This window comes from Amaranthus tricolor, chromosome 10 (genome assembly GCF_026212465.1).
Source record: "Amaranthus tricolor cultivar Red isolate AtriRed21 chromosome 10, ASM2621246v1, whole genome shotgun sequence".
Lineage (NCBI taxonomy): Eukaryota > Viridiplantae > Streptophyta > Magnoliopsida > Caryophyllales > Amaranthaceae > Amaranthus > Amaranthus tricolor.
Window position 1 is genome coordinate 16,752,687 of NC_080056.1, and position 15,146 is coordinate 16,767,832.

Below are 15,146 nucleotides of genomic sequence, written 5' to 3' on the forward strand. Positions count from 1 at the left end.
GTTCGTAGGTACTTGCGTAACTCTGAGAAGTATAGCACAAATCCACGAACCTCTCATATGAAAGGTGTCGTTTGATGCAAACTGCAAGTATGTGTGAACAAGGAAGGTGGTATATCTCAAGTTTGTTACATGTGCACTTCATTTGATTCAAGTTAACATGTTGAATCTTGCCCCCCTTGGACGATCCTCTAGTACCCCTCCCAGTCTTAACTCCGAATACACCACTTCTGTAATCAAATGCGATTATATCATGGAAATTTACCTTCTCAGTATTTCTATTGACAATCCTAGTTGCATGCGCTGTGTACATGTGTCCTACAAGTAACCATGCGCTAGCACGTTCACGCCTTTGAACAAAGTAGTCGTTTACCCGATAGAGGGTGAATTCAAAAAGTGTTGTCAAAGGTAAGCTTCATCACAAAGTTGAAAACTTCAGCTAAGTTCATGTTAGTAACACCATACCTATGACCTCCATCATGACACAACGACCACTTAGACATATCACCCACGTCATCAATCCAAAAAATTGCCTCTCGTTTTGCAGTCGCAATTGCCTTTAAATCATTCATTACCTTAACTTGTTGTCTTTGCTCAGCTGTTTTACCAAACAACTTCTTCAACTGAACATTACCTATAGCACGATTGAAGTTGCTAAGCAAATGGCATAAGAAAAACCTATGATAAGCATTAGGTGGTTGCCACTCCGGCTCTTCCATGGTTGCTAAAATACCAGCGTGTCTATCAGAAATAACGCATAAACCCATTCTCTGTGTGACATGCTTACGAATACAAGCCATGAACCACGACCATGCATATATATTCTCCTTCTCTACCAAGGCAAAGGCTAATGAAAGATTCCCTTATCACCATCTTGGGCAATGGCAGTCAATAAGATATGACGATATTTACCATACAAGTGTGTGCCGTCAATGGCGATAAGAGGTTTACAATAATTGAAGCCTTCAATGCAAGGTTTAAAAGCCCAAAAGACACGTTGGAAGGTCTTAATATTAGGTCTCACATATACGCCCGTGTCATTGTCCTCCTTAAAATACCACTCAAGTGCTAACCCCGGGTTGGAAATTTCCAAAGCTTCTAAAAAGGAGTGAGTAAGAACCTTCCCAGGTCCCGTAAATGGACAAAAACGCTTGTTGCTTTGCACACCACGCTCTCTTATAATTCACATCCACACCAAAACGATCTTTAACCATTTGCCGTACGACAGATACCTTAATGGATGGATCTTTAGCAACACAATTTCTAATAACATTGTTAATGACAGAAGATGTCAGGTGAATGTGTCCAGCCGAAACAGTGTCACTACCGAATACACAAGAACCATGCTTACCCTTATAGGTAACAATAGGCCATGAAGATAAATAAGAATCAAACGTAGCCCTAAGTTTCCACGTACAACTCCGCTTGTACTTCAAGGTAAGGACAGTTTGGTTCGAGGTCTCCGTTCTGTACTCCACATTTCTGCGAATATGATAACTCTGATAGCTTCCAACAACGATTTCTTGCTATCAAACATCATACCCTTCTCAAACTCTCCCTCTTTGGTGTATGTGGTATCACAAGCCAAGTCCTCCATGAGTTGTCCTTCTCATACAGGTCTAAAGGTGGACAGAGGGCATAAGGTGTAGGAGGAATGATTGTAGGAATGTTGCAGAGGGTCATGTCATTGGCTAGCGCATCTTCATCGACATCCACATCGTCCTTAAAAGGATCGTCAATGAGCTCATTACTCTCATTTCCATCATCCCAAGGTCCCATCTCAGCAATTTCTCCTAATTAAGGATTGAATCAATTGGAACTTGATTCGTAGGGGGTTGAGAAAAAACACAACATGCGGAAGAAACGGCGGGATTTACAGTTTCCTAAGTTAATATAGGCATAGGGGTAGGAGTAGGATTAGAAGCAACTACATTCCCTAATGGTACTTCTTCTACGTATAACTCCAAAGAGGGAGTTTGGGTGGACTTTGAATGCTCCCACATCGCATCTATAGCCTCATCATCCTCAACAGGAAAGGCAATCATTTTTTCACTCATGGCATATTTAAAGCTTATATTTACGGTACATCTCGTAGGGTTCAATCCAATCTTAGAACATATAAAACGTCTAAAGTGGTTCAAATCCATGTTCGAATTGCAAGCAAACAACTTACGTCTTCCCCCCCAACATAATGAACTTTGCCACTATTTTCTCGAATACAACCATTCCAAAAACATACTATAGTCACGCGAAATGATGCCATTTTTCTACATTAATACAAACAAAACCAACATCAAACATCAACTCATGCCCATACAAGTACATTATATTCATTTGATTATAATCTTTTTTCGTCTAAAAATTATTCAAATCTATAATGTAACTAAGTTCATACATATATAATACACATAAAATCCAAATAATAAATCAATTCATAAGTTCATAAATAATATTTCTATAACCAACATCAACATCAACATCAACATTTCTAATAATATTATCAAAATTAAATTCAACTAATTCAACAACATTACTTCAAAATCCAACATAAAGCTATAAAAACAATTAAAAATTACCTTCAATGCTTATGGATGTTTAAAAATAGTCTTGATCTAACAACTAGAAACCTACATTTGAAAAAATAAACAAATTTAGTTAAAACCCTAAAAAACTACATACACAACAAAAACACAAAAAAATTTACCTTTGAGCAAATAAACAAATTTAATATCCCAAACTAATTTTGAAGTGCCAAATTAAAAGAGGAATGCAAGAATTGATGGAATGAATCAATGGTTTTAGAATAAGAGAATGACGAATGAAGTTAGAGTTTTGCGAAATGGGTAGAATGCGTGAAAACAAAAACTGATATGGAATTTGTAGAACAGGTCTGTTCGCAGTTAGTAACTGCGAACAGCAAATAAGACAAAATAGCTGTTCGTAGTTACTTACTGCGAACAACTATTTTGTCTTATTTGCTGTTCGCAGTTACTAACTGCGAAGAGCTCCACACCATAAGTTTGAGATTTTCATGCTTACTTTTGGAAATTTTTTAAAAGTTAGTTTATTTTATTATTATTTTTTTTGCTTATTAACTTCAAATGTTCCCAATTAGTTACATATTTTGATTGTTTCATATGCTAACACTTTTTTTCCATATTGCATCAAGGTCGGTCTACCATTTTTAATGTTGAAGAGGAGGAAGAAGAGGTAGATCGTGAAGATGACGATTGTCAAATCACTAATTAGTTACATAATTTGATTATTTTGTATTTGTTTATTTGAATTATTTGTAATTTGTGTTTTAAATTATGTATAATATGTAACAATTGTATTTGTTTATTTTAATTATTTGTAATTTGTATTTTTAATTATGTATAATTAATATATAACATAGGCCCGCAAGCCCGCATATTACGGGTTTGGGCAAAAACTTTTAGGCTCGTACTTTGGCCCGGCACGGTCCGACCCGCCCCAGCCCGGTGTTTGATCACGTCTAATTAAAATGAATCTAACCAGATCTCATATTGATATATTTTATCTTCTAAATATGTGTCAAAAACATTAATTAAATTTCTCTCTTCTTAAGGTGGAATATTCCAAATGGAAAGAACATTAGAGAATGAAAGAAGTAATTACATCGATAAAATCAAGTGACAATGAGAAAACAACATTTTTGAATGAAGATGGATGAAAGAAGATAGGGAAAAAGATAGTTGAAGATGGAAAGATGGATGAAGAACATAATGGTAAAAATGAAATTTCTGAGTTTAATGTATAATTAAATCTTTTTTGGGCATTAATATTATAGCAACTTAAATTTTAAAAATATAACTTTATTTTGTGAAATTTCAAAAATACAACGTTATTTTGTAAAATTTTTTTAATTTATTTTAAAAATATAAAAATTCATTGCTATACTGTAAAATATGTCAATAACTCACTTTTAATTTTAGATAACGATTAAATACTCTTTAACTTTAGCAAAAAGTAAAATGACCTAATTCTTTTCTCCACACTCAAAAAGAATGAAAGACAAATAAAAAAGGAAAAAAAAAAAAGCAAGAAACGTAGAACAGGTGAAAGACAGAAGGTAAAGTTGATCCACTCTCTCAATATCTCTTCTGCCCATCTCTTCTCAGTTCTCAGATTTGTTCAGTAATCAGGAGAGACAAATACATTTACAATCAGGAATTGCTGCCACGTTAGACTTTCCATACTCCATTACTATTTTAATTCCAATTCCTTCTTAATTTCTTTTAATTTTTTTTTATTTTTCTTTCTTGGCTGTTTCTTTTTCCCTCTTGATTTTCAATTTCTGGGTTGTTCTACTAACTTTTTCTCCATTATTAAGCAGTACAAAAGTTGACTTAATCATCTCTAATTTCAACTCAAAAACCCCATAAAGAATTTCACTTTAGAACCCTCAAATTTTCCTTCAAAAAAAAATCCCAATTTGTTTAAAGACGTGAATTTGGTAATGAAAGTTGATCTAATCATATTCAATTTCAACCCAAAATATACACAAAAAAATTTCATATTAGAAATCTTGAACTTTCTTCAAAAATAAAAAATACCCATTTTAATTTATAAAGTGAACTTTGAAAAAAAGGAGAAAATTTGGGTGAAAAAAGGAGGCGGAGATGGGCAATTCATTTGGTTGCTCCGCCTCCGGTGAGAGGTTAGTGTCGGCTGCAAGAGATGGTGATTTAGTGGAAGCAAAGATGCTTCTAGAATGTAATCCATGTCTTGCTAAATATTCTACTTTTGGTGGTCTTAATTCTCCTCTTCATTTTGCTGCTGCTAAAGGTCATAATGAGGTATAATTCATTTACAAGCTTTCTTTTTAATATAAAGTTTAAATCATTGATAATTTTATTTATGTGTTTAAATTGTTTTTTTAAATCTTCAATTTTCAAGTTTGAATCCTTAACAAAACTGTATTAATGGGTTCTAATTGTTTGTTTGAATGTTGTTGTTGCAAAGATTGTTGCATTGTTGCTTGAGAATGGGGCTGATGTCAACTCCAGAAACTACTGTGGTCAGGTAGGAGATTCTTTTTTTTGCTTGGATAATCTGATTTTTTTCCAACTTTTGATGATTTTGTTGTTTTAATTGATGATCATTGATAAAGGTTTGCTCTTGAGTTCAATAAGTTTTCGATTTCGTAATCCCTCTTTTTACCTTATTTGATTGTTTGTTGACCTTCTATGAATCGGGTAGTTAAATGAAAGTGAAAACTGAGTTATGGGTTGATTGTTTTCTTTATGAATTCATTGGAAGACGGCGTTGATGCAAGCGTGTAGATATGGACACTGGGTGGTTGCACAAACACTTCTGCTCTACAGATGCAATGTGAGAATTTACTGCATTATTATGGCCTATGATACTTTTGGGTTTGACTTAGTTTAAAAGTTCTCTATTGATTAATTTTTGGAGTTGTGAGAGTTAAATTTATCTCTTATTTGTAGGTTACTAGAGCAGATTACCTCAGTGGTAGAACTGCTCTTCATTTTGCAGCTGTTAATGGTCATGTAAGATGCATAAGGTTGTTGTTTGCTGATTTTGTCCCAAGTGCACCTTTAAATTCTTTGAATGCTCTTAGTACTGAGGGTGAACGATCAAATGTGAAAAACAGGTATGATTATGGGCATTTACTCTTTTTTTTTTTTTTTTTTGGGTGGTTTAGTATGATGAATTTCTACAATTATATTTATACATGTTATTGCCATTCATCAAACAAAGAGAAAGAGGGAACTAATAAGAAAATTGTTCTCTATTGTATTTCTGAAAATTGTTCTTTGCATTATGTATTAGAGCTGATTTAGGTTACTGATAAGAAAAGCAAGATAGAGTCTTCAAATGCATTAACAAAATCTAATAATCAAAAAGCTATATCTGTCATAGAGGTGTTCATTCGGGTCATCGGGTTGATTTCGGATTAGATATTTCGGTCGGTTTGAAATCGGGTTTTGTGTTCATATTGTTTTTACATCATAATATTTTTAAAGTCAGGTCAAATCGGGTTCGGTTATAAGGACAGGTAAATTTCGGATCATCGTGACACCTCTAATTTGGCAAGTTGGAGTGTAGGTAGACATGGAAATTAGCTAAAGAGTGAGTGATGTTTCCATGAGAGGTTGGTTACCAGATTCGCGGTGGCATATACTCCAAAATGGATTGGAATATGAGATGCTCAGTCACTACCATTACATGTATATGCACCCGAATTTCATTTCACATGGTGTCTTTGTTCTGCTTGGGTATTTGGCCTCTATAACTGAGATTGGTCTCTGAATTCGGTACCTGGGAGGATGTTTGAAGAGGGAAGCAACCTATTTGTGTCCGCTCTCCTTTACATGGTTCTCTTGTTTCAGATTCTGTGAAATCTTTAGCTATGATGAATCCCAGTTCCTAGTAGATAGATAAACTCACCTTGATTTAAAGCTCCTATCTCAACTGTTGGAGATTGAGGATTTAAGGTGGTGAGTAGGTGATTTATCTGCAGTTGCCTCTATGTCCTTCTTGCATTCATCAATGCGTTTTAAAGTCAAGGGAAAGTAAGGGAAGGTAAGGGAAGTTTTTGGCAAATACATATTGAAGCCTAGGGTTCCTTTACACTATGTTTGGATAGAGAAAAATGGAAGGAAAGGAAGGAGAGATTTGGAATGATGGAGGATATTTTATTTGGATAACAAAAAGAGAGGGGAGGGATTTGGATGGGAGGGGTTTGAAGGGAAAACATAAACAAGTTTTGTTAAGAATATAATCTCTCCAATGGTGGAAAGATTTGGAAAGAAAACGCTCATTTTCCTTCCTCTTGCCTTTCCTTCTAAACAAACAAGATGCACTCTCTCTCCTTATTCCTCCCCTTCCTTTTCCTTCCTTCCCTTCCCCTTCCCCTTCCTCCTATATTCCTTTCTTTTCACCCCTAATTTGCTATCCAAACCTAGTGTTAAGGTCAGAACTTTTGTGTAGAAAGAAAGTTATCCTCCAAAGACAAAGACCAGGGATCTGCTTGCCTATCTTGCTTCATTTTCAGGTGGCGTGTAATACTTAAAAGAGGCTTTTTCGGTTCATGTGAGACTTCTGTTTTCCTTTGTACTACTTTTGAGCTCTATAGGTTTGTGTTGCAGACTTTGCTAGGGAAAGGAGAGTAAGATTTTGTTGCAAAATGCTGTGATGACAATTCTGTGGTGCTTGTGGTTGGAAGTAATGAAATGCAATAAAATTTGCAGTCACTGTGATTTGCTGTGGTCTGTGGATGGGTGGCGCTAGAACAGTTTCAACTCATTTTCAGTGATGGGAGTGCAAAGAATTAGTAATTTTTTATCAGTGTTCTAGAGGACATCTTGTCTTCTACTGTATTTTAGGCTTGCTTACTTTTGGTTAAAAAAAGGTTTTCATCATTTTAGAAAAATCCAATGTGGAACGTGTTTTATGCCTACAGATACCGCACCCTTGGTTTTCAAGTTTCTTTGTGGCCAATGTTTCTGGCTGATATAATTCATATATCCATCTTTAATACTTTTAGAATCATTTATAATTTTTGTATCATTTGGGAGGTCTGGTAAAGGAGTTCAGATTCAGCAACCTTATTTTACTTTGACTATAGGCACATCCCTTCCCTAGTCTATTAGTTTGGGTATAAATGAGGCGAGCTGAATGCTTGACCGAGGGTCATCATTTTTTATCATCTTTTTGTTATCAAAGCTCCAACTTAATTTTAACCATGACATAGCGCACGGAACTTGGTCCATATGGGATACCCACATACCCCATCTTTTTGTTATCAAAGCTCCAAATTAATCTTGTTTTGTTTATTGCATGCATATCCACTCTTCCTTTTTGAGCTTGAATATTAACAGACATTATAATATGTAGATTTTTTTCTTTTGATGTTGAGAGTTTTCTTTCATTAAGGGGTTATAACTAAGATGGTCCGAACTATGTAATTTCAATTGGCAAACAAAGTATTCATTTTGTTTTTCTTTGATTTTTAATCGTTAGTACTAGTAATTTAGCTGAATATCTTGATATGAATTGCTAATTCTTTCTCTTTTTGTTTCAGTGCATTATCCAAGTTTGTCAATAAACCTGCTGATGGTGGTATTACAGCCCTTCACATGGCTGCACTGAATGGGCATTACGACTGCGTGCAGCTTTTGCTTGATCTTCAGGCAAATGTGTCAGTTGTGACGTTTCATTACGGAACATCAATGGACTTGATCGGTATGCTTTACTTCTACTTGATTCTCTATCTTCTCTTTTATTCACTCTTTTTTTTTATTTTATTTTTTTAATTTTTTTTATTATATATGTAAAAGATGTAAAATTTTTTAATTAGGGTACCTTTATTTTGCAGGTGCTGGAAGTACACCTTTGCATTATGCTGCTTGTGGGGGAAACTTGAAGTGCTGTCAGGTAATCTATATCTACCCTTTGTAGTTCTGAGACACATGATTATATTGCTGAGAATTGAGAAAATGTTCTGTTGACAGATTCTCCTTGCAAGAGGCTCCAGTCGCATTACTTTGAACTGCAATGGGTATAGTATTTTGTATAGCCCTTCTCAATCCTATAATTTCTCTAATGACTCAGATTTATTGATTGATTGCTTTGTTTCAGATGGCTTCCTGTTGATGTTGCAAGAATGTGGGGACGTCATTGGCTTGAGCCTTTATTGACACCAAATTCGGAGTCAATAGTTCCAGTATTTCCTCCTTCAAAGTACCTTTCTTTGCCCCTTATGAGTATTCTCAACATAGCAAGGTACGACTTTTCTACAATGACTCATGGTAGTTTGTCTTAGTAGATTTGACAAATAGAATGGAAGCTAAATTGGTATCCGAAAACTTTAGGTGAAGATTATTGGAGTTTGCTACTGAAATTGACATATTGTGAGGGGTATGCCACTTTCAATAGCAAACTCAAAGGAAAAAGGTGGCATTAATGAAGGCAAGGGATGTATACGTAGATGAGCTATTAATTTTGTCGTTTATACATTAGCTTTAGATATTCTTGCAGTATTAGTTATTATTTGTATTAGATAGGTTCGAACAATCTTGTTAGCAACAATTTATCATATCATTGGGATTAAGACTATGGCATAGTAGTTGTATTGTTCCTAGGCAAGTGATGATAGTCACTTCCATTTGACAACAACCCAACAACATTTCATTACCTCAATGACACTAAATGGCTCCTACCTATGAGGGTTTGAAGGATCGGATGTATACAACTATTATCCACAACTTCACATAAATCAGAAATGCATATAATTTTTACGAGTCTTTTTAATATAGTCTATTATAAACCAAAGCCGAAGAACTATGAAATCTTTAGCCCTATCTAAATATCATTATCGGACCTTTTTAGATAATGCTCTTGAAATAATGATTGGGGTGGTGGGAAAAATGAACACAAATACTACAATGCGTATATTAGTAAATCATGCTGCGTCTGTAATTGTGATGATTTTGGGGCTGTGATTGTTATTTGTAGAAAGTGGGAGTATTTGTGGGTTTTATGGTCATTCACAGTGGCTGGTTGACTCTAAATTTGGACATTTCTGTCTCATTGTCTATGATGTTTGTGGTTTTGACACGTGTTCTTATATAAATAAATTATTGCTGTTGGACTGAGATTAACTTGAGCTTTTTTAATCCCTTATTCTCAGAGAAAATGGGTTGCAAGCTTCAGTATCCTCCTTTGATGAGTCAGATACTTGTGCTGTATGTTTGGAGAGAGCGTGCAGTGTGGCTGCTGAAGGTATTTCCCACTCAAGTTTTGATTACACAACACACAAACTTGCTCTTTCCGGAGCTTGTGCTGCTATATAAATTATGATACGTATTTTGCTAACTTATTGAAGCATGTGTCACTCACAAAGTCGGAAAATTGCTGACCATTAAGGCAACAGAAATTGAAGAAGGGTCATTTTGAACATACGGAATTCCAAACTGAAAAGGAAAAGTCGTGTGAAAACTTTTTCTTAAGGTTTGGGGGTGAGTGCACACTTGTGGGTAGGGATGGCAATGGGTTGGACTTTGTGCCGAATAAAAGTCATACTATATTTTCACTTTCACCTTGGACTTGACTTTGCTTGGACTCAGATTCTAGGACTTTCCGGTGGAGTCGGATTTTAACATTTTTTAAAAAAATATATTTTTACAGTATGTAAATTCATAACTTTCAAATAAGTAGCTATTTGCAAATTTTACAAAAAATGTTTTATTGAGATTTTGTCAATGATTATTGTGACTCATACATTGAATTGTGCGTGCGCATTTTGGATGTTCAAACGTGTTTTGAGTACGATATTTTGGATTAGGTCAATTGTGAGTCTTCTGTGTAATTATTACTTAAATATCTCGTAAATCTAATTTTACATTAATTAATATATGATTAGTAATCGATCAAAATATTTGTGGGCTTAGATAGGTTTAGCTTATGTTGTCCTAGGACAGTCAATCCTTTTAGCCATTTATTAAAATTGTTTTATTTTATTAATCTGACTTTGTTTATGATTAATTTTTGTAATACTTGATGGACCGAACTTGGCCAACTACGAGTCTATGTACTCTAAATATTTGGTGAGACTTTATTATTGAACGGTCAATCCTTTCAACCATTCTTTTGAATTGTTTTATTTGATTGATCTAACTTTGTTTAACTATCATTTTTATTTGTAGTACTTGATGGATCAAATTATTAACTACGAGTCTATGATCTACTCTCTATTTAATGTGCGACACTGAGGATTATTTTTTCTTATATGCATATGCAATTTTATATTAAACTTGTGAAATAATTACTTTATTAATCACAAATTTGTGATCATTACCTTGTGATTGTTCTCTGCATAATTGCATCCCTGTTATTATATGCCACTGCCATGATGGTTACTTTCGTGCCAAATTATTTACCTTTCGCCGTTTAACTTTTGTTATCTTAGTTTATCTGGAGCAACAACTTATGTCTTATAGTAGTAAGCCTGAAAATTCTCCCTTAGTTAAAATACCTCATATTGTTCTTCAATGTTTGAAATTTGCATCTCCAGCTCGCACTACTAATACAGTCCTTTCATCTATCCAGGTTGCGGGCATCAACTTTGTGTCAAATGCGCACTCTACCTTTGCTCTACATGTAACATTTCTTCCGATGTAGTAGGCCCACCGGGATCCATTCCCTGTCCACTTTGCCGACACGGGATTGTTTCTTTCTCTAAACTCCCAGGTTCTCTTGAAAAAGAAATAAAACTTCCCCTTTCTCTCGGTTTTTGCACTCCATGTATGCTTCATCCTCGGGAATCAGATCGATCAACAGCCACTTCCACTCCCGACATACGAAAGAACCGGGTAGCTTCCGTGTCTTCCGATATGTTCTGTCCTGTCTCCTGCAGTCCTTTCCCTTCGGTTGCGATCCCCTTGTGTAATTGTAACGAAGGTCCGTGCCCGTCTTTTGAACCCCGAGATGTGGAAAGAGAGGATGAGTCTCCTCGACATTCACAAGGGACAGTTGATTCGGATAAAATGGAAGGTCCTAGAATAGAAAGAACAAGCTGTTCTAGTATGTTCTGGGGAAGGAGAAGCTGCAGCAGAGAGCATCAGTGCAATTCTGAGATTAATGCTTAAAGTAAATTAGACATTTATTGGATTGCATCTGAGTTTATCAGTCAGTTGCTTGCTGATATATTCAGGAACATTTTTTCTTTGAAAGGAGTAGTTTTTTTTTCTCTCCATACAAGGTTTAGAAAGAAAAGAAGCGTCTCGAGGCGCAAGGGTCTGAATTCTACTGTAGATTTTTAGGGATTGAGAGATTGATCTGTAAATTTTGATGTCAAAAAATTGGGTATGTTGAAGTTGTTCATTTCTTCCTTGTTATATCCCACATGTATACAAGTTAACTCTTTCATTCTTAGATTTTTATGATTGAACTTTGTTGGAAATTTCAGGTCTTTGTAGTTGTCAAACTTGTTGTGAACATCTGGTAAAATCCAAAATTTGGTGTAATTAATGTGTTATGGATTATCATGAAAAATTTGATACGGATAAGATTGTGTGCATTCGACCTTTCTTTATTTATATAATCCGTATAAATGGAATAAACTGGTCAATTCGAGTCTACGAATATCTCGTGTCCACATGAGTAGGCCACGGTGAGATTATGTGACGAATTGTTACTGCCTAACATACTACTTGTGTCTTATCCTCTGCAAGTAAGTTTAAACAATTGGCAACTAGAAGAATTGATATCAAATATTTTACTGATTAATTTAGTAAAAACATTTGACAATAAATGTACATGTCTACCATAAATTATGATAAATAGTACTTAAAATTAATAACGTTAGATAAATTCACATAATTTAGAATATATAATACAAAATTTGAATTACTCCAAGAACAGCGATGCTTTTCCTAACACATTTTTCAGTGTTCTAATTAAATTTTTGAATGTAATTAATGTGATAAGACATTAGCATAGTTAAAAATTGATTGATCCAATCCAGACATCCGTTTAATTTGTCCAGCACAAACAATTGTAAGAGACGGTTTCTTTGAGAAACTATTTCTAATTAGGCTGGCCCGAAAAGAAAAATATAGAGTAAGTGTTTCGGTAGGTATTAAAATTATTGTAAGTAGGCATTTAGAATATTGTAAGTACTTAAGTACTTACTCGATGAGCATTAAGTATATTTTAAGTAGGAATTAAAGATATTGTAAGTAGGCATTAAGAATATGGTTAGTGGGCTAGTAGGCTAAGTTTCTTGGTAGGTAGTAAGAATATTGTAAGTAAGCGTTTTAAGTGCTTTTTTGGTGGCATTAAGTATATTGTAAGTAGGTATTAAGAATAATATAAGTAGGCATTAAGGATACAATAAGTGGACATTAAGGTTTAATGGGTTGGGCTTGATAGACGCCTCTCAAAGAGACTATCTTTCAGAAGTCCAGCTATTTTTTGCAAAAGCCCAATCCCGGCCTGTATTTGGCTCGTTGAACACCCCTAATCGCTATCATATGAAATGTCACAAGTTCTTATTAAAAAATGAAATATTATGTGATCGAGATGTGCCTTAAAGTTAAATTGCAAGTTTTATTAAATGACCATTACACGATGCGCAACATTTTTCAGAGTGTTGGGCTTTTAGAGAGGATTTGTAATGGTCCGAATTAAGCTGATCCGCCTATTTATACGTAAATATAAATTTGACTCCTCGGACCATTACCTACTATAGTAAAGCAGATCGTAATATGTTTTAACCATAAAGGAATTCTCATGCAAGAAATTTAAACACTAACATCGGAAATCAAATTACCTCACGTGAATCGACTAGACTCTAAGAATAAAATAAGTTCAACGACGAGTCTAAACAATTCAAGTGCCCATCATAAATAACAATGTTCATGATAATCTTATCAAACTGTAAAGGTGTCCTACATGGTCCTCCTTACTTACCAACACCCAATCTCTGGTTAAACTACTAGCTGTCAACATGATAACATCATGGTAGGTTCAATAGAACAAAAGACAACAAAAATATACGTCGAAGACATAAAATAGGAGCATGAATAGGTTAAAAACTTTTAAAGTTCATTCTATCATACAAAGGCGCTAAGTTTGATTTCTTTAATATTCCACTTATCTTTCCAATCTCAAATCTCTAGCTTATAACGTTGTCCGCTTTTTTCGGGTCATATAAAAAGCATTAAGTAATTTGAAGGAATACACATGGTAGAATTGGTCTCAACTCAAGGTAACCTTCTTCCTGCGATGTTACCCAACCTGTTCGTGTCGTCATAGGTAAAGTACGCATACTCTTATGGTGGCCCTTATTAGGCCCTACCCATGAGAACCAAGTTTAATTATCTACAACCCCTTTGGGTAAATCTATAACAAACATTCTCAAATCACAACTTACATACAGGGACGAAGTCAGGAATATAAGATGGAATCACTTGCAAAGACTGAAACTTAGGATATCGTTGAAGCACCAAAAAAAAAGAAGATTGTTGGGCGCAACGGGATATTCAAGGGGAAGGAGAGTCATTCTAGTGGTGTTCCTCCCATCTACAAAGCAAGAGTAGTAGCAAAGGGATACTCTCAAATTGAGGGTATCAATTTTCATGAGGTATTTTCACCGGTTGTGAAGCACTCTTCTATAAGGGCTCTACTAGCTTTGGTGGCGATGGAGGATTTGGAGTTGCTATGATGATTTCACATGATTTTTTTAGAAGTTCTTATGATAGTTGTGTTTATCTTAAAAAACTTGAGAATGGTTCTTTTTTATATTTGTTCTTATATGTTGAAGATATGCTAGTAGCATGTAATTCTTTGTTTGAGGTGGAGAACTTGAAAGACTTGCTTTCAAGTGAATTTGATATGAAGGATCTTAGTGAAGCCAAGAAGATTCTTGGAATGGAGATTTTGAGAGACCGGGCTAAGGGTGTCTTGTACGTTAGCCAAATGAAGTATATTGAGAAAGTTGTGCAACGCTTCACTATGGATGATGCTAAAGGTGCGTCTACCCCTTTTGCGTCTCATTTCAAATTGTCCAAGAGGTTGTGTCCACCAACAAAGACGGAAGAAGAGCAAATGGTAAGAATTCCATACACTAGTGTTGTTGGTATTGTGATGTATGCCATGGTATATTCTAGGCCCGACATAGCTCATACGATAAGTTTGGTAAGTCGATATATGTCTAATCCAAGGAAGACATTGGGAGGCACTTAAGTGGTTATTGATTTATTTGAAATGTACTTCTAATGTTTGTCTCATGTATGGGAAGGATTCAAGCGAGTTAACCGAGTTTTGTGACTCGGACTATGGAGGTGATCTTGATGCTAGAAAATCCACAAGTGGATTTGTGTTCACAGTGGGTGGTTTGGCGGCAAGTTGGCAATCACCGTTACAAGAATGTGGTTTCTCTTAACAATCGAAGCGGAGTACATAGCCATTGTCGAGTCATTCAAAGAAGCAAAGTGGCTCAAAGGTCTAGTTGGTGAGATGTGCAACAAGGTGCGTTCGATAAGTGTGCATTGATAGTCAAAATGCAGTTCACTTGGCTAGGAATCAAAATACATTTCATAGAACGACCAAATACATTGATATCAAGTATAATTTCATCCGTGATGAAGTTGAGCACA

The 15,146-nt window shown here is 35.1% G+C and overlaps 1 protein-coding gene across 1 annotated transcript; it reads left to right on the plus strand.

Annotated features, from left to right (window-relative positions):
- Positions 1 to 3,981: 3,981 nt before the first annotated feature.
- LOC130825781 (E3 ubiquitin-protein ligase XBAT33) lies at positions 3,982 to 12,050 on the plus strand. Its single transcript, XM_057691188.1, has 10 exons — positions 3,982 to 4,817; positions 4,984 to 5,043; positions 5,281 to 5,352; positions 5,469 to 5,635; positions 8,069 to 8,229; positions 8,363 to 8,421; positions 8,499 to 8,545; positions 8,626 to 8,769; positions 9,677 to 9,768; positions 11,095 to 12,050. Exons 1-10 carry the CDS (start codon positions 4,641 to 4,643, stop codon positions 11,631 to 11,633), a joined length of 1,518 nt encoding a protein of 505 aa, XP_057547171.1. The 5' UTR covers positions 3,982 to 4,640; the 3' UTR covers positions 11,634 to 12,050.
- Positions 12,051 to 15,146: the final 3,096 nt, after the last annotated feature.

Bases quoted from the DNA above. Each gene is read 5' to 3' on its own strand.
- LOC130825781 (XM_057691188.1), top strand. From the start codon at position 4,641: ATGGGCAATTCATTTGGTTGCTCCGCCTCCGGTGAGAGGTTAGTGTCG. The intron at 4,818-4,983 runs GTATAATTCATT...GTTGTTGCAAAG, and splicing joins CTGCTAAAGGTCATAATGAG to ATTGTTGCATTGTTGCTTGA. The intron at 8,422-8,498 runs GTAATCTATATC...TTCTGTTGACAG, and splicing joins GAAACTTGAAGTGCTGTCAG to ATTCTCCTTGCAAGAGGCTC.